The sequence below is a fragment of the Protopterus annectens genome, chromosome 8.part0, assembly GCF_019279795.1.
Source record: "Protopterus annectens isolate FY-2018-M chromosome 8.part0, PAN1.0, whole genome shotgun sequence".
Taxonomy (NCBI): Eukaryota; Metazoa; Chordata; order Ceratodontiformes; family Protopteridae; genus Protopterus; species Protopterus annectens.
Window position 1 is genome coordinate 80,062,414 of NC_056741.1, and position 19,834 is coordinate 80,082,247.

Genomic DNA, 19,834 nt, shown 5'->3' on the forward strand with positions numbered 1-19,834 from the left:
CTCCATAGCTTTGCAGACTAGACTTGTTAAGCTTATGGGGCGGTAATTACCAGGGTCCGTAGAGGCACCGCCTTTGTGGAGTGGGACCACAGTTGCCGTACGCCACTCCTTGGGCACGTATCCTGTGGTAAGGCAGAGATTAAACAGCTGCCTTATGTGCAGGTTTAATTCCTCATTTAGCTCGTGTAGCACACAGCCGGGGACACTATCCGGTCCCATTGATGCTGTGTTTTTAGCTTTAGAGAGAGCAGCTTTCACCTGCATTTGAGATGTCTGGGAGGCTACACTCCGCTGGGATAGTTATCTCTCCTTTAGGGGAGAGGGGTGAAGTTTGCATTGAACCTGTCTGCCAGTATGTTGGCAATGTCTGTGGGTTCAGTGATTTTTGTATCATTTTGGACTAATTCTGAGCATATCTGGGAGTTTCCACCCAGGTTCCTAACATAGCTGAAAAAGGCCTTGTGATTGTCCTTTGAATCCATGGCAATTTTTCTCTCAAAATTGGCCTTAGTTGATTTTATGAGTGCTCGTATTTTTTTACTAATAATGATCAGGGGTGACTTCCCTTTTATGGATTTTGTTCTATCATGTAATAGCTTTCTCCTCTTATTGTAAAGTTTGTTAATGGCTGGGGTCCACCAGACTGGACGTTTGCCCTTTGTGGAAAGAGTCTTTGTTTTATTTGGGATTTTATTTGGGATGTGTATATATATATATATATATATGTGTGTGTGTGTGTGTGTGTGTATATGTGTATATGTGTATGTATATATATATATATATATATATAAAATGTATTTATGTGTGTATTATATGTGTGTGTGTATATATATATGTGTATATATATATATATATATATATATATATATATATATATATATATATATATATATATATATATAATATGCACTTGTGATTAAGACTTCTGCCTCACAGCTTCTTTTGTGTGAGGTTGCTTTCTGACTTCCCTTTGCTGTGTGTAATTTACACGTTTTCATCTGTGTGAGTTTTCCCGATATATTTTTCTTGTTTTTTGCTACCTCAAAAACATGCTGGTTGATTTTTGTCAAATTTTCCATTTATGTTGCATTCAACTCTGCCTTTGTCTGTGGTCACAATGAAAGGATAACAGATCTCTGTTTTTGCCCCCTCTAAAACACTTCAGGTGCTTGTGACATTTAAGAAACCGGTAACAAAAAAAACTGTGTTTGAGAAGTAGCAGTTATTCATGTTACTTTTGTTTATAACAGATTTTGGTTTTGTATTTGAGCTATAATGCAGTGACATGCTGTTCAGTAAATTTCTGAAATGTAGGAGCGCTTTTAACATGTTAATCCTGCAGGAGGTATGTATCCTTAGTGGAGCTGCCATGGTTCAAACAATGTGTAAGTTTGTTACAGACGCAAGATTCTGTCACAAAACTTTCAAACAACCAATATTTTTCAGATCACTGCAACTTTAATTAAGGATGAAAATTACTTTGAATTAATTAAATTTATTTTCCTTTCTTTCTAAGGTAGGCAGAAAACTCATGAGCCTTCAGTTGTGAAAGCAGCCGTGTCACAGCACTAGACGTTTTCACTGACCTCACTCTACGAGGTAATAAATGCAGTACCTACAGACATTTTACTTTCATAGTTCAAACTGTACTGGGCGATGCATTGGATAAGACGTTCCATTGGAAGTAAACCAGGTAAAGACTATAATTTTTTTTTAGTGTCACTATTTTTTTAATTTATTTACATTTGTTTACCGGGAAATTCTGATTGGACACAGGTCCTTTTTCAGCGGAGGCCCAGGGTGAAAAGCTCCAGAGAAAGACCTGCTAGATGGTAAACAATAACAATCAAGGTATGTAAACAGTAGAGGTGATCATGACGTGGAGAAATACAGGAGCAAATTCGGTACAATCGAGTAGAAGCTGTAATTACAAAGATTAAGTAATAAGAAGTAAAACACAGTGCTACAAATTTTCTGAACAGTAATGAGATAATAATAATAGATAAAAGATATACAAATCCTGGAAAGATTAACGAGCAGTGAGTAATCTTAAGTTCGATTTTGTAGTGACAGAGGGGGTACTCTATCTAAATCTGGGAAAGGAGTGAAGGGTTGAAGGGGGGTTATAAGTTGGGGTTTGCACAAGGATAAAGCCAGTGAGAGTTTAGGTGAGATTTAAGTGCTGTCTTGAAAAGACTGCAGGAAGGAAGGGTAGTTATGGTAGTGGGAAGGTGGTTTCAGAGCTTGGATAGGCTTAGGATTTTTGTCACTACCCTTCAGTTCTGTAAAAACTGTAAGTTGTGAATGTTGTTATACATGTGTTTAACATATATAGTCATCTCCGGTCTATATAAATAGTCATCTATATATTTGACCAATGTATCTTACAAATTCACAGACCTAAAAAATGTATTGGACATAATCTCTACAGCGACTTCCCTGCTCTTGCATGGAACAAGCTCCCCATGAACCTTAGAAACATTTCATACATCCAGCAGTTCAAGAAAAAACTCAACGTACCTTAACACCACATGGATTTGCCTCTGTAATCATCCCACATGAACCCACCCATTTCTCTGTCGCTATCCTCTCTTTTCATCCCTTCCCTACTACCATACTAAAGCCAATTTTGAAAAGAAAGTTGCCAAGGATAACCATAAGGCCTTCTATGGTTACGTCAAAAACCTAAATGGCAATGCTCAGGTCTGTTCTGAGCGAGTACAAAATGGAACAAAATACACTGACCCCACTGACATTGCCAACATCTTGGCTGATGGGTTCAGTGCAAACCCCCCCCCCCCCAAGACCACAGAGGTACCTCACGAAGAGGATTACTGGCCTCAAACAGTTTCCCTATGCAAGCACGATTGAAAAAACGAAGGCTTTTCTCTGTTGCATACCACCTTCTCAGAGGCGATCTCCATCTTAGCAAAACCAGATCTACTCGAGCTACATACTGTAGGGATATTAAACCTCAACACAACAATGAATAGAACATGCTGGAGGGATAGATTCTGGTAGTATTGACTCGACCATCATCTGCTCAGCCCAGTCCCTACCAAAACTGCAAAAGGTCACACAGGAAGCCTTTTCCTCTGTTGAAACATGGTTATCTGATGCCCGATTAATACTCAACCCAAACAAAACTAAACTACTCATCTTCCAACCCACCAAACATACTCAAAACGACTCTCACTTTAACATCATGGCAAAAGACAACACCACTATATACCCAACTGAACACACCAAATTGCTAGGAGTGGAAATAGACAATAAACTAAAATTTGACATTCACATATCCATGACTATAAAATAAGTCCACAAAAACTAGGAGCGTTATACAGAAATAAGCAATTTCTCACCAAAGCAGCAAAGATTTCAATAGCAAATTCCCACCTTATCTCCACCCTATTTTATGCCTCTCCAATATATACCAACCTAAGGCAATGTGATCTAAACAAGCTAGAGACCTGCTACAATAAAATCGTCAAATTCGCCACAGGGGCATCCTACAGTAGTCACCACTGTCTCTCACTTGCTGAACTGGGCTGGCTTGAACTCCCTCGCCTCCTTCAGTGGCATCAACTCTCACTCGCCCACAAACTAGTAAACCATCCACTAAATGTCCCATCCCTCCAGAATCTACTCCAACCCTATCGCACCACCAGGCCACTAAGATCCAGCAGCAAAAATCACTTGCAGATCATTAAAGCCAATAACTCTGCTGGTGAAGCACTATTCTCTTGCGCCATAGCCAAATTATGGAACTCACTCCCACCCACAATTACCTCCATACCATCATGCACCCACTTCAAAACTTTACTAAAAGTGCAACTAAAAACATGCTGGCTATGCCCTTGCATTTTCTCCCCGGGCCTCCGCTGAAAATGGACCTACGTCCAGTAGGACACTCCCAGTCAACAAATTTAAATAAATAAATAAAAATAAATAAATAGATTCCCTTCGCAAAGACTTCCCTTGTTATGGAACAAGGTCCCGATCTACATAAGACGGAGCCCCGATCTACATAAGACGGAGCCCCTCACCATCACTCTTCAAGAGGAACCTTGACGAGTGGATGGGTAACAAAGTTCACACCAGGGATCATACCAACAGCTCTACTAGATAGGGGCCAAGGGTACTAGCTGCTAGATCAAGGGCCTAGGGAACTAACCAAAGGGGTGGTGAATACAGCACATCGTGGCTGGGCTAATGTATGCTTTCGGGCAGATAACCCAGTACCTACCTATGAACCTATACCTCACTTAACTGCTCGGTATTGTACAATTACCCTCTGAAGATAACCCACTATGTTATGTAAATGCATTCAAATGTTTTATTGTGCATTCCTTTGATATGTTTTTTTCTTCAGTGTTATAATGCCTCTTACTGTATTGTACAGTGGAGCTTTATCTTCATTTGTTTAACTGTTTTATTGTAATGTCACTGTATTCATCTTCAGTTTTGTAAATTTTCTTGCTTACTTGTACTTTGGAGCTTTACTTCCCGGGCCTCCACTGCTTTTGCTCAGATTGACTATCTAGGATTAGGAATTAAGTATATTAGAGGGTCAGCCCAGGTTGGAAGGTTTGGAGACTAAGCCAGAGAGGCAAGATTACGTTGGTTTGGACATGTGCTGAGAAGGGATGCGGAGTATATTGGGGAAAAAGATGCTAAGGATGAAGTTACCAGGTAACAGGAAAAGAGGAAGGCCTAAGATCAGGTTTATGGATGTGGTGAGAGAGGACAATGCATGTGGTTGGTGTGACAGAGCAAGATGCAGAGGACAGGAAGAAATGGAAACGGGTGATCCGCTGTGGCGACCCCTAATGGGAACAGCCAAAAGAAGAAGATGAGGTATAAAGATTAGCTATATATAGGGTTCCCCTCAGAATGTTGAATTTCCAAAACCTTGAATTTCATATGGTTGAGAACAATTCTGAATGGAAATCTGCATACAGCATGGAATGGGAGATTTTCCCTTTTCCTCGCTGTAGTGCGATCTCGGGAGCTGGTATGTTTAAGTAGCAGGGGTGTGGGGGGTGCAAGGGAGGCTTGCCCCTGTGCAAAAACTTTGAGAAACTTGGATGTCCTTCAAGGATGCATCTGCAGTCATAACATATGGGTTGTCCTGCCTCAGGCAGCCCTTCGGTCGGCCGGCCGGATTCCAAAGTCTGGGTCTGGCCTCGGCTGATGTCGCACTTTCCCCGACGTCAGAGCCTCTGGGGTATAAAGACATCAGCCGACGCCATTTTCCTCAGTCTTTCTTGCCACGCGGTGCCCGAAGCAGAAGCTGTTCGCAAGTGCCGGTCGGTCAGATCCAGTGAATTCAGCTACCGAAGACTTCGAAAAAAGCTAAGTACCCCGTTGGGGACCCTTTCTTGCCTCAGCCGATGTCAGACAAAGTAAATAATTGTTTAACTTGTGGGAAACAAGTACCTCATAAGGATTTCCATTCCTACTGCCTTCCTTGCTTAGGCCCAGACCACGACGTATCGGCCTATTCAGCCTGTGCTTCCTTCAACCGACGAACTCTTAGACGTTGGTCGGAGTTTCCAGAGGAATTTTTTGGGGCCAGTTTTGCTTATAAAATGCCATCGGAGACTCCGACTTCGCATTTGGTGAAAAAATGGAAGGAAAAGGACCGACACTCGCGGCTCGTGGTTTCGGCTGAAACCACGGTAAGGCCTAACGCGAGTGTCTCTGTTTCGGCGAAACAGAGTCCTCGGAGATTCCTACTTCCGAAACCATTCAACCGACCACCGCGGCCCGGGAGGCCCCGGCTGAGTCGGCTACCGAAACCAGTGTTCAGGAAATGTCCGACACCGTACCTTTGGACATTTCTACTCCTGCACGTGGGGCAGCTAGGCCCCCTGCTTCCATGTCCATTAAGGCCTTTTCTAGGGCTAAAGCTGCTAAACGTTCTAAAGCTTTTCCTCCCAAGACTACCTCCCAGAGGCCTTCCTCCAGTTCTCAGATCCTCAGCCTTGCAGAGGACCTTATTTCCTTAATTAGAGGTTCACAACCTCACCCAGACAGGGCCTCTCACCCTCCACCGGACAAAAGGCCCAGGATTGACCCCTCTGACCCACACTTCAGATGAGTCCTCAGATGGATCTGAGTTGTCAGACCACCAGGAGGAGGCTTATTCACCTTATGAGGATTCAGATGCTGAGGAATCTATCCCTTTGGCCTCCTCTCCTGAAGAGTTTTCCTTTGGTGAGACTCTACACTCCATGAGAGAGCATTTTCATTGGCAAGGTCAGGATTTCTCTGATTCTAGAAAAAGATTAAGGACATTTTTGCATTTGCCTCAACACAGGCCCTTAGCTATACCTCCTGTTCTGAATGTAATTGATGATGTGTACAATGATGTCAGTACAGCTCCTGATACTCTCCCCCCGGCCCCTGCCAAACCTGACAGATACTACAGGGTCCCGGATTCTCTATTTCTCAGGGCCCTAAAGGGGTTGCGGCCGCCACTGCCAAAAATCCTCTACCCTCTGAAAGAGAGTTTAGAGCTTTAGAGGGATGGGGAAAGAAGGTATATACTTCTGCAACTCTTTCTGTCAGGGCTTTAAATTGTCAATTTCATATGATACAGTACCAAGAGTATTTGATAGATGAACCGAATAAGAAACTTTCTTCTCCTGAACCCCTTGACCATAAATCCCTTCAGGATTTGGTACACAACTCACAACCGGTTAGTAATCATTTCTTAAAATGTGGCTATGATGCATTGGAGGCTTCATTTAGGTCAGCTATGACTGGGGCAGTTATTCGTAGGCATGCCTGGCTGAAGGAACAATCTTTGCCAGACCATGTTAAAGCAAAACTCCTGGATGCTCCTATGGAGAAACAAAATTTATTTGGCTCCTCTGCTCAGGAGATCTTAAAAAAGGTTGAAGAAAAGGCAAAATCTGTGCAAACAGTTAAGGATTTCCTGCAAGTACAACCACCGAGATTCAGCAGAAACTGGCCTACTAAGAATTGGTCCTTTCCAGACTCGGACAGAGCCCAGAGGGGCAGAAACAGGTGCCCTAGAGGCAGAGGCCAATCGAGGGGCTCCTACAGAGGCAGTCAGTGGCAGCCTGCCAACCAGAGGAGTAGTGCAACAACTACTACACCAGGACAGGCTCAATGACTTTACTCTGATTCCGCCTACCAGGGATCAACTGCAAGCACCCTTGGGCGGAAAGCTGGCTTTATTCTCAAAAAACTGGCATTATATATTACAAGGGACACATGGACACTGCAAATAATAGACAAAGGATACAGGTTCCACTTCCACACTTTGCCAAAAAGAAACGGAATGCCAAACCTCCCACCAGATCAGAGGGTAGAGGCTTTAAGGCAGTTCAACAATTTGCTTCAGATGAAAGCTATAGAAAAGGTACCATGCTCAGAACAAGGCCAAGGATTTTATTCCAGACTATTCCTTGTACCAAGAAAAGAAAATCAATGGAGGCCTATTCTCGACCTGTCCGCACTGAATACTTACCTCATTGTGCCAAAATTCAAGATGCTGACACTACAGCAACTTCTTCCCATGTTGGGCAAAGAGTCTTGGCTGGTGACTCTAGATCTCAAGGAGGCATACCTGCACGTCCCTATTCGACCAAGTTGCAGAAGGCACCTCGGATTTCTTGCAGGATCAGAGCATTATCAATTCTCAGCATTGCCCTTTGGCTTATCTACTGTGCTCAGAGTATTCACGAAATGCCTGGCATCAGTAATTGCACATTGCAGACTTCAGGGAATTCAAATCTACCCATACCTGGATGACTGTTTAAAATACAAGTGGACAACAAGGGAAATTTGATAAAGGACTCTGCCTATGCCATCCACCTGCTACAGGCCTTGGGATACACAGTCAACATTCAAAAGTCAAAGGATAACCTTTTTGGGTGCAGATATGGACACAACCACCCAAATGGCTTTTCTCACAGAAGAAAAACAAAAACAGCTTCCAGATTACTTCATGATTCTGACAAGACAAACTCAGCTTACTGCAAGGAAAATCCTGCAGGCCCTGGGTTACATGGCATCCTGCATAATTCTGATACCACACGCCAGGCTGCATATGAGAAAATTACAGTGGTACCTAAGGAGTGTATGGTCTCAACACAGTCACAGTTTAGAAACCTTGATACCAATCATTCCATGCCTTCAAAAGGAATTTCTGTGGTGGGCTCAGGCCTGCCAGTCCAACAGAGGGTTGCCTTTCAACAAACCAAAAACAAGGCAGACCATCACCATGGACGCTTCAGACCGAGGATGGGGAGCACACATGGAGGACAAATGTATCCAGGGCCTATGGCCTCAAGGACAATTAAGCATGCACATAAGCCAAAAGGAAATGCTGGCAGTGATGCATGCAATCGAGGCTTTCAAACCCTTCCTCCGACAAGGCCACCTGTTAATGAGGACAGACAACACCACGGTCATGTGGTACATAAACAAGCAGGGAGGCACACATTCTTACCCTCTATGCCAGCTTGCTATGAATCTATGGGAACTATGCCTGAAACTCAATATTCAACTACAGTCCCAGTTCGTGCCAGGAAAAGAGAACACACTGGCAGACAGCTTAAGCAGAACTACCATGGATGCACACGAATGGATGCTGCACCCAGACATCTTCCAACTCATAGCAAAGGCATGGGGAATGCCGGAGATGGATCTGTTCGCCTCCCCACTCAACCATCAACTGAGGACATTCTGCTCAAGGACATACCACCCACAAGCTTGGAGGGTGGACTCTCTCTTTCAGCTGGAAAGCTCTAAAAGTATATGCCTTCCCACCTCTTCCATTAATGTACAAGGTTCTACTGAAGATCCGGGAGGAACAGCCAAGAGTGATACTGATAGCTCCAGACTGGCCAAGGCAACACTGGTATCCATTATTGAGAAGCATGTCTCAGGCAAAACCATGGCCTCTCACCCTATGGCCTTTTCTTCTGACGCAGAACAATTTCAAGATCATGCATCCCAACTTGAAAACATTGCAGCTAACTGCCTGGAAAATTCCTTTAATCCCAATCAAACTGCTTTATCACAGAGAGTGAAGGACATTATCTTGGAAGCTCGCCGCCCTTCCATAAGGAAGACATACTCAGCTAAATGGAAAAGATTTCTCATTTGGAACACATCAAAAGGCTCAGATGTGACAGTGGCAAGCATGACACATATCCTGGAATACTTAGCAGAATTGTTCCACAATGGCCTGTCTTATTCCTCCATTAAGATTCATGCCTCAGCAATTTCAGCAGAATACAATGTGGATCCACCTATCTTCTCACACCCTCTCCTCAGACAATTTCTGAGAGGGATCAAAAATATTAAACCTCCAAGAAGACCCCTCTACCTGCTTGGGATCTCAACTTTGTGCTGGAGAAACTGACACTTCCTCCTTTTGAACCAGCAGCATCAGCGGATCTACAGTTTCTGTCTTGGAAAACTGCATTCCTTCTGGCAATAACTTCAGCAAGAAGAGTATCTGAGTTACAAGCATTAATGGCAGTACAGCCATTTCTTATTTTCCATCAGGACAGAGTTTCACTAAGAACCAATCCTACTTTTATGCCAAAGGTGGTATCTAGGGTATCCTTGAACCAAGCTATTCACTTGCCTACGTTCTTCCCAAATCCACAGAATAGAGGGACAAACTGCTGCACACCCTGGATATACACAGACAACTACGCTACTACTTGGACAGAACAAAACTAGCAGAAAACTGACCAACTATTTGTAGCATATGCTACTGGGGTGCAAGGAAAAGCAATTTCCAAACAGACAATTTCAAAATGGATAGGAAATTGCATTCGATTTTGCTACTCCTTTCATGGAAAGACAGTTCCTGAAAACATCAGGCCTCATTCCACAAGGGCCACAGCCACCACTACAGCCTTCCATTTTAGAAGCTGCTACTTGGAGCTCCGTGCATACATTTGCCAAGCATTACAATCTACCTTTATACTCCAGATCCAGAGCAGGCTTTGCTACTGCAGTCCTGCAGGGGATCTTAACTACACCATCCTTTTCTTAGTACCTCCTCCCCCAGATTGGCTATGGTATTCTACCCATATGTTATGACTGCAGATGCATCCTTGAAGGACATAGTACAGTTTTGTACCTACCATAAATGTAGATGTCCGATAGGTATGCATCTGCAGTCAGGTTTACCCTCCCTCCTACCCCTCTGTGGTATTCCTAGGGTACTTACCCCTCTTTTAGCTAGCTGGGGGAATCTATTATGGTGTATTTGTTTGTTTATACATGTATATATTTATTTGCAAATGTTTGGAACTTTTCTGCATTTATCCAAATTTAGCCTTCCTAGAGGGCACCTGGCATCTGGGGCAAGAAAAACTGAGGAAAATGGCGTCGGCTGATGCTTTTATACCCCAGACGCTCTGATGTCAGGGAAAGTGCGACATCAGCCGAGGCCAGACCCAGACTTTGGAATCCGGCCGACCGAAGGGCTGCCTGAGGCAGGACAACCCATATGTTAGGACTGCAGATGCATACCTATCGGACATCTACATTTATGGTAGGTACAAAACTGTACTTTTTGTATTTTTTTTTTTTTTTTTTGGATTAATTTCAGAGTTTCGCAATTTCTAAACTTCGATCATATGGTCTCGACCATATGAAATTCGAAGTTTTGGAAATTCAACTTTCTGAAGTGAATCCGTATTCCGGGCAAGGCTGGGGGACTGGTTATTATGAACCAACACATGTACAAAGATAAAATGCAGGCAGATTTGTTTACTGATTCTTGTGAGAAAATATTGAAAAATGAATTTCTGTAGGAACATTGACATTTGTCTAAATTATTTGTTACTGAACAATCAAATTTTCATCAGTGAACATAGTTTAACACAAAAATGCCCATATATCCCCACGATTTTTGGCATCCCAAAGATGCACAAGAGTATGGTTGACATCCCCCCCCCCTTAGGACATTAGTGGATGCTTAAGCCTGTAAAACTTTCAACTTAGTGAAATTTATTAATCACAATTTAAAACCTGTTCTAGATCAACATACCCATGTATTAAAAGATTCATGGCATTGTCTTAAAGTGCAAAGGAACATGTATACGGATAACCTGATGCTCGTTTCTATGGACATAAGACCTTTTTACAGTGATACCCCATGAAGACGGTATCAACATGTTTTATGATTACTTGTGCACACATTCCTGACACTGTCATTCTAGAATTTTAATGTATAGGACCCTTATGGAGTTAATTCTACAAAATTTCTTTTTATTCAAAAAATCTGTTATTTAAGCAAAAAATAGGAGTTGCACTGGGGGCTGTCTATGCCCCCCCAATTTGCAAATGTTGTATTAATTCAGTGGGAACTTAACATAGTGTTCAAACACAAACTGTTTAGGCACTGTAGATTCTATGGGAGATGTCTAGATGACTTTCTGGGATGGCACAGGTGAACAATTGCAGCAATTGTTGGGGTTTTTGAGCTAGAGTACTGGGTTTTTAAAACTCGCCATGGAATCTAATTTTGAGCTTTTTGGACATTACTTTACAAACAGATACACATAACCACAGATTCACTTCTGCATTGTTTAGGAAACCTACATATTCTAACACCCTGTTACATTTTGACAGTTGTCATCCTATTCACCAGAAAAAAATCTGTGGTAAAAGGACAGGGTGTTAGGTTAGCAAGGATAAGTGAATTTACTGCGTTTATACAGGAGATGGATCAACTAAGAACAATGCTTGGCAGGAGGGGTTACCTGGTGACATTTATTGATCCAATTTTGGACGAAGTAATAGAGAAAAGAAGTGGGGGTCACTTTGCCCCACTTTTGGAAGTTTTGACTGACGTTTCCCTGAGGGGGCAGCTGCTAATCCACCAATGGGCAACCCTGGATGAGGGTATTAGAATAGATGTCATGATTCTTACATTCAACCCCTTATACTATAACATCAGAGAAGTCCTTTATAACAACTGAACGATACTAACCACAGATGAACTGTGTAAGCCAAGATTAGGTGACAAGCCTTGTGTAGTTTACAGGAGAGATTTATGTATAAAATCTCTTGGACAGTAATCATTCAACATGGACAAATGAGAAAGTGTGGCCACTGTGCACAATGTCCTTACATAATTGAATCTAACAACATTTGTATAAAGGGGTATGACGAGGTTTATGTACAAAAAATGTAATTGTCAAAGTAAATGTCTAGTGTATATTGCAATATGTCAAGTATGTGACCAATTTTATATTGGTAAAACAATCAGTGGCTTGAATAAGTGCATCTGTCAGCATGCCTATGATATTAGGAAGGGCAATGTTAATGCCCTGGCCAAGCATACAAATTCCCACAGCACCATTTTAAATTTTCTGTTTTAGAACAAATTCAATCAGAAGGTAGCAGGGGAGGGCCAGTAGATTTGTTCCTTGAATACAAGGAATTACTCTGGCAGCTCAGATGCAGTGCTACAAAAAAAACCCGGTTTAAATGACACTGTTCATGTCATGCTTTTTGAAACTCTGTGTTTCGTATGTAGTTTGTATTGCTATAAACCAGCATTGGGTCAGATACTATTTTTCTGGGCTAATTGAAATTTTAAAGTTGACAACAGTTATTTTGTATGTAAAAATGTATTTAAAAATTGCATTATAAAACGATTCATTTGTGAAGTGCTTATAACAAGTTTGAGCTATAGTTGTGTTGTAGTTACTGTATGTTAACTAATTTGTGCCTGCTTTGTGTTGAACAAAGCTCAGTACTAACAGTATTAACTGTACTGGGACTACGATTGATTGATGGGGCTTCCAGCCTATGGTAACTTTTAGATGTGAGCATGTGATTTAAAATGTTTTATATTTAATCAAGTCTTTAATGTTTTTAAATCATTCTGATGAAGTCTTGACGCGAATGCCAGACGAAAGCGCTAAATAAAGAGGTATAGTTGTTCGACAGTGTCTCCTTGCCTAATTTATTTCCTGGTTTATTGGTATTTTGAACTGTTTTATTTATATATATATATATATATATATATATATATATATATATATATAAATAAATATATATATATAAATAAATATATATATATATATATATATATAAATAAATAAATATATATATATATATATATATATATGTGTATAGGTCCCTTTCACATGGTCGACATTTCAGAAAGCTGAAGACCATATGATCGACTTTTGAAATGTCGACCATGCGGAACGGGCATCTCCTTACAGTGTGGATTGGAAAGATTTCCAACTTCTTCACTGCAGTGTGATCTTGGAGTTGGTATATTTAAGATTTGGGGGTGTGGGGGGTGGATCCCCCCCCCCACGGTGGGGTGCAGGGGGGCTTTACCATAATGTTAGGGGGGAGCCAAGAAAGACTGTCAGGACCCTGTCAGGTATACCACCATTTTTTAGTTCCAGAAACTTTTTCAGGTTACAAATCCTTCTTCTGTATTCATTGTATCCAGGGGATTTCAGACTGTGCATTAAACTTATTTTCTCTAGCTCCTACATTAATATTTTCTCTAGCTCCTACATTATTTTCTCTAGCTCCTACATTAATAATTTCTTTAGTCGTGCATTAGAAGACCAGAAATTTAACTTTCTTGTCTACTTGTTTTACAGACTTAGAACGACAGATGACCCAAAAGTTCTCCAAAAATTAGTGTGTTACCAGTGAGTAATATTGAGATAATATGGTAAGACAAGATGTCCATAGCTGGAAGGTTGATTTATAAAGGAGTAATACTGAATACGAATTCAGTCTTCATAAACCATCAGTACTCCGAGTGCTTGCTGTGACTTTGTCAGATGTTCTTCGTGTTTCACTGTTGCAGTCATTACATTTGGGTAATCCTGCTGGCAGGTTGCCCTCGGCCTGAATTCCAAAGTCCTGGGTCCTGCGTTGGCTGCTGTCACCCCTTCCCTGATATCGTCATCAGGGGTATAAAAGAAGGAGCAGACGCCATTATCTTTAGTCTTTCTTGCCGCATGGTACCCGAAGCAGAAGCAGTTCACAAGTGCCGGTCGGCTGACTCCTGAGATTTTCGTGTTCGACTTTCAGTTCCGAAGTCTTCAATAAAGCTAAGTACCCCGTTGGGGAAACTTTTTTCTTGCTCCAGACAGATGTCAGAAAAAGTAAATAATTGTATTTCTTGTGGAAAGCAAATACCTCATAAGGACTTTCATTCTTGCTGTATTCCTTGCCTATGCCCTGATCACAACGTTTCTGGTTGTCGGTTTTGTTTTAGATTTAACCAACACACTATTAAGCGTCAGTATGATTTTGCTTTAAACTATTTTGGACGCCGGTTTAATTATCCAGAAATGTCGTCTGATAGCCATCCGACTACCGGATTCACAAAAAACACAAAGAAAAGGAGAGAGACAACCGAGGCCCAAAACCGATGACAAAGCTTCTCCTAAGCCAGTCGCCGGTTCACCGGTTCTCAGTGAGGCACTTTTGCAGCCCCTGATGCCCGCTACTTTAGAGTCACAGGCCGCTTGAAACTCAAGGTATTGGAAACTCTGATACTATTCCTTCAGATGGGTCCGGAGCCGCTGAGCAGGCACCGGCTTCTGAGGGTGTATTCAGACCTAAACATCTTTACATTAAACCGACTTCAGCCTCAAAGGCAAAGACTGAATCACCTCCTAAAGCAAAGAAACCAACTCAAGAGCCACGTGGACAGGCCTCTATGCCTAAAAAACAGATGCTCAAAATGGCCAAAGATTTGATCACCTTAATCAGGGGTTCCCATCCCCCTCCTGACGCCTACGCAAGAGACTGACTGTGAATCTTCAGATCAGGTTTCTATTTTTTCTGATTCCTCTTCTGATCAGGAATATTGTCTTCCCGCCATGAGGATTCTGATGCTGAAGAATCTATACCTTCAGCTTCTCCACCAGAGGACTATTCTTTTGGGGAAACCTTGCATACCATGAGGGAACATTTCCACTGGGAGAGCCAAGATTTTTCAGAATCTAAAAAAAGGCTCAGGGATTTGTGTGTGTAAGATATTCTAGATGATGTGCTTTCGGAGTCTAGTCTTACCCCTGACTCCTTACCTCCAGCTCCTGTTAAGCCTGACAGATATTACAGGGTTCCTGACTCTCATAAATTCCTTTTTAAAAAAACCTGCTGCAGACCAAAAAACTATTCCACAAGGTCCCAAAGGAGTTAAGGCTTCCACCTCAAAAAAACCCTACCCTCTCTCACAGAGATTCTAGGGCACTGGATAGATGGGGAAAAAAGGTTTACACATCTGCTACCTTGGCTATAAGGGCCTTAAACTGTCAGTTTCATATGCTCAAATATCAGCAACCTGTCATGGCATTGCTTAAACAGAAAATGTTGTTAAACTCTGAATGTGCAGAAAACAAGGAAATGTAGGATTTATTGCATGCAGCTGAACAAGTTGGAAAGCATACTTTGCAATGTGGTTTTGATTCTTTGGAGGCCTCCTGCAAGGCCGCAGTTATGGGTTCTGTAATTAGGAGGCATGCTTGGTTAAAGGAACAAAATCTGCCTGATCATGTCAAGTTAAATTATTAGATGCACCTTTACAGCATGATATTTTGTTTGGTATTAAGGCAGAAGAGGTGTTAAAGAAAATGGAGGACAAAGCAAAATCTATGCAAACTCTCAAAGATTTTTTTACAAGTACAGCCACCTAGGTTTAGTAGACACTGGCCTACAAAGAATTGGTCCTTTCCTGTATCAGACAGACCTCAAAGGGGCAGATCCAGATGTCCTAGAGGCTGATCCCAGGCGCAAGGTTCATAAAGGTCAAAGCAATGGGGTACTTCTACCTCCAAAGTTGGAGAAGGCAAATCACAACCATACAGGAAGCAGTCCAAATGACTCCCCCCTGCCTGCACCAAGCACTTACCTCATGGCAGCACCCTTAGGGGGACCATTAGTACTTTTTTCTCAAAATTGGCACATTATAACCCAGGACAAGTGGGTTCTAAATATCGTGTCACAAGGGTACAAGTTCCATTTCCATACCATGCCAAAGGCAAACGGCTGGCCAGATCTGCCAAAAAATCAATGGGCAGAGGCACAAAAACAAATCTCATCCCTCATGGACATGGGGGCCATTCAACAAGTACCAGAGCAAGAGCAGGGACAAGGATTTTACTCAAGACTGTTCTTGGTACCCAGAAAGGACAAGGCCTGGAGGCCGATACTGGACCAATCTATTCTGAACACATTCCTGGATATACCAAAATTCAAGATATTGACTTTGCAACAGCTTCTGCTCATGCTGGGCAAGAAGGCTTGGCTTGTAAATTTAGACCTAAAAGAGGCATACCTGCATGTCCCCATCAGACCATCATGCAGAAGATACCTCAGATTCAAGGCTGGCACAGTGCATTACCAATTCTCTGCACTGTCCTTTGGCTTATGTACTGCGCCCAAGGTCTTTCCAAAGTGCCTGGCACCAGTAATTGCATTCTGCAGACAAGAGGAATACAAATATATCCTTACTTGGACTGTCTAATTCAAGCAGGGAACAAGGACATTCCTTCTACAGCATCTGACGTTTGTGAAAAGACTTCTAACATGCCTAGGGTACACAGTCAATGAAAAGAAATCAAAACTAGTACCCTCTCAAGAGATAATTTTCCTGGGTGCAAGCTTAAATACAACAGCCTAGATGGCTTATCTCACACCAGACAAAGGCAACTGACTACTTATTTCAAAATGTTGGCAGCAAAGGCCCAGTTGTCTGCAAGAAAAATTCTGCAGGCTTTGGGCTTCATGGCATCCTGCATCCTACTAATTCCATATGCAAGACTGCATATGAGGAAACTTCAATGGTACCTAAAAAGTGTTTGGGCTCAACATTGCCACAGCCTGGAAACATTGATTACCCTCATTCCACAGCCTGGAAACGGTGATTACCCTCATTCCACAGCCTGGAAACGGTGATTACCCTCATTCCCTGCCTGCAACAGAAGTTTCAATGGTGGGCAAAGGCTTAAAACAAGGGACAGCCATTTACATTATCCCCAGCCAGGCAGACACTAACAATGGATGCATCAGATTATGCCTGGGGGGCCCACATGTCCGGAAGATGCATTCAGGGCACATGGTCCTCAACCCAAATGCATCTACATATCAATCAAAAAGAGATGCTAGCTGTTCAAAATGCCCTGACGGCCTTCAGGGACGTACTTCATCCGGGACAACTACTGATAAAGACAGACACCACGGTCATGTGGTATATAAGCAAGTGGGGGGGGGCACACATTCATACCTCCTTTGCAGATTAGCCATGACTTTGTGGGACACAGCATTGGCTTACCAAGTACATCTGCAGGCACAATTCTTGCCAGGAAGGAAAAATACGCTGGCAGACGAACTAAGTAGAAACCTCCATGGATCCCCACGAGTGGCAGCTGGATCCACAAGTCTTCAGCATGATAATAAGGAAATGGGGATGCCCGGACATAGATCTATTTGCCTCCCCTCACAACAAACAACTAAAACGATTCTGCACAAGAACTTATCACAGACAAGCATGGAAAGTGGACGCCCTATCTTTCAGCTGGAAAAACCTATCAGTATATGCCTTTCCCCCACTGCCTCTCCTCCCCAAGGTACTCCTAAAGGTCAGACAGGAGAAGCCAAAGATGATACTGATTGCCCCAGACTGGCCCCACCAGTACTGGTATCAAATCCTAAGGAACTTGTCTCAATGCCCAGCTTGGACCTTACCTCAAATACCTCATCTACTGTCCCAGCAAAACAATCAGATCCTGCACAGCCAACTCAGGACTTTAAACCTGGCCGCATGGCGGATAATGTAGTCATACAAAACACACCTTTCAGTAAAGCTGTGATGGATGTTGTTTTGGAAGCCAGAAGGTCTAGCACTAGAAAATATTATGCTGGAAAATGGAAGAGATTCTGTGCTTGGAACCAGGCACAAGGAACTGCTACAGCTGTGCCGAATATTCCTCAGATTTTGCAATACTTAACTGAGATGCTGGACAAAGGCCTATCTTTTTCATCTATTAAAATTCATGCCTTTGCCATTTCATCTCATTACAATTCAGAGCCACCAATCTTTTCTCATCCCTTATTAAAGCAGTACCTCAGAGGAGCCAAACATTTAAGGCCTCCAAGGAGATCAATAATGCCTGCATGGGACATCAACTATGTCTTGGAGAAACTCACCCTGCCTCCTTTTGAGCCAGCTGCTACTGCTGATATAAAGTTTTTATCTTGGAAAGCAGCTCTGCTCCTAGCAATAACTTCTGCAAGATGAGTTTCAGAGCTACAGGTACTCATAGCTGTGGAACCTTTTATCATTTTTTATCGGGACAGGGTCTCCTGAAGACAAACCCAATATTTATGCCTAAGGTGGTGTCCAATGTGGCTCTTATCCAAACTATTCATCCGTTAACTTTTTATCCAAATCCACAGAAAAAGGGGGAGAGAATTCTGCATTCTTTGGACGTACACAGACGGCTTATATTCTTCTTGGACAGAACCAAAGTTTTCAGAAAGACAGAGCAATTACTAGTGACACATGCTGCAGGATCACAAGGAAAGGCTATCCCAAAGCAGACTATTTCAAAGTGGATAGGCCACTGCATTCGTTTCTGCTATTTACACCATGGCAAGCCAGTGCCTAAGGGCATTAGGCCACATTCAACCAGAGCTGCAGCCACTTCAGCAGCCTTTCTCAGGGGAGTTCCAACCAAGGACATTTTAGAGGCTGCTACTTGGAGTTCAGTGCACACCTTTACAAAGCACTATCATCTGCCACTCTACTCTAAATCCAGGGTAGGCTTTGCCACTGCAGTTCTGCAGGGCCTCGTAGCCACTCCTAATGCTGTTTAGCTCCATCCTCCCAACCATAGCTTTGGGACTCTACCCAAATGTAATGACTGGCAACAGTGAAACACAAAGAACATAGTACACTTATCATAAATGTAGATGTTCAAGTGTATTCACTGTTGCAGTCCAGGTCACTCACCCACCATCCCCCTTTCTTCTGATGGAACCTATGTGGTGTGGTGTATTTGCTTGTAGAGGAAGGTAAAGTTTATATTGGTGCATGTATTTTTTTATATATATACATTTTGGCTACCCTTTTTAGGGAGCACCTGACATCTGGGGCAAGAAAAACTAAAGAAAATGGCATCGGCTCCTGCTTTTATACCCCTGATGACCTGACGTCAAGGAAGGGGCGACAGCAGCAGGACCCAGGACTTTGGAATTCAGGCCGACTGAGGGCAACCTGCCAGCAGGATTACCCAAATGTAATGACTGCAACAGTGAATACACTCTAACATCTACATTTATGGTAAGTGTACACAACTGTTTGTGCCCCTCATTAATGGCCTCCATTTCTATGTCTTATTCTCTCTTATTTTTCAATTTCTTGCTGCTGTTCAGGTTTGATTGTATTCTAATGGCCACAGGCTGAGAATTAGGATTTATCTTTTGCAAATTGTTCCTTTTCCACCCAGGTGTTGCCCGGGCAGGGACCACCTTCGTAATCACTTGCATTTCATTCTTTGCTGTAGTTTTGAGAATTTTGATTTTGCTGTAGTCGCAGCTTTGTTGGGGCCTTCCCACCCTTCAGTCTGTCTGGGCATGTCACTGAAAGGATTTGTGTTGGTCAGTGCTTTACACAGGTTTGTGTTGGTCAGTGCTTTACACAGGTTTGTGTTGGTCATTCCTTTACACGGTTTTGCGTTGGTCAGTCCTTTACACAGGTTTGTGTTGGTCAGTGCTTTACACAGGTTTATGTTGGTCAGTGCTTTACACGGTTTTGCGTTGGTCAGTCCTTTACACAGGT

The 19,834-nt window shown here is 42.5% G+C and overlaps 1 protein-coding gene across 3 annotated transcripts in view; it reads left to right on the top strand.

Annotated features, from left to right (window-relative positions):
- The window catches only part of LOC122808660 (alpha-1,4-N-acetylglucosaminyltransferase-like), a 424,824-nt gene that overhangs the window by 79,909 nt on the left and 325,081 nt on the right, over positions 1-19,834 (top strand). For 2 of the 3 annotated variants that reach the window (XM_044079635.1, XM_044079633.1), the window contains exon 2: positions 1,517-1,693. In XM_044079635.1, coding sequence (XP_043935570.1) covers positions 1,657-1,693 — 37 coding nt within the window. In that variant the 5' untranslated portion in view covers positions 1,517-1,656. The remainder of the gene's footprint in view (positions 1-1,516; positions 1,694-19,834) is intronic. The other variant, XM_044079634.1, reaches the window with a different exon arrangement.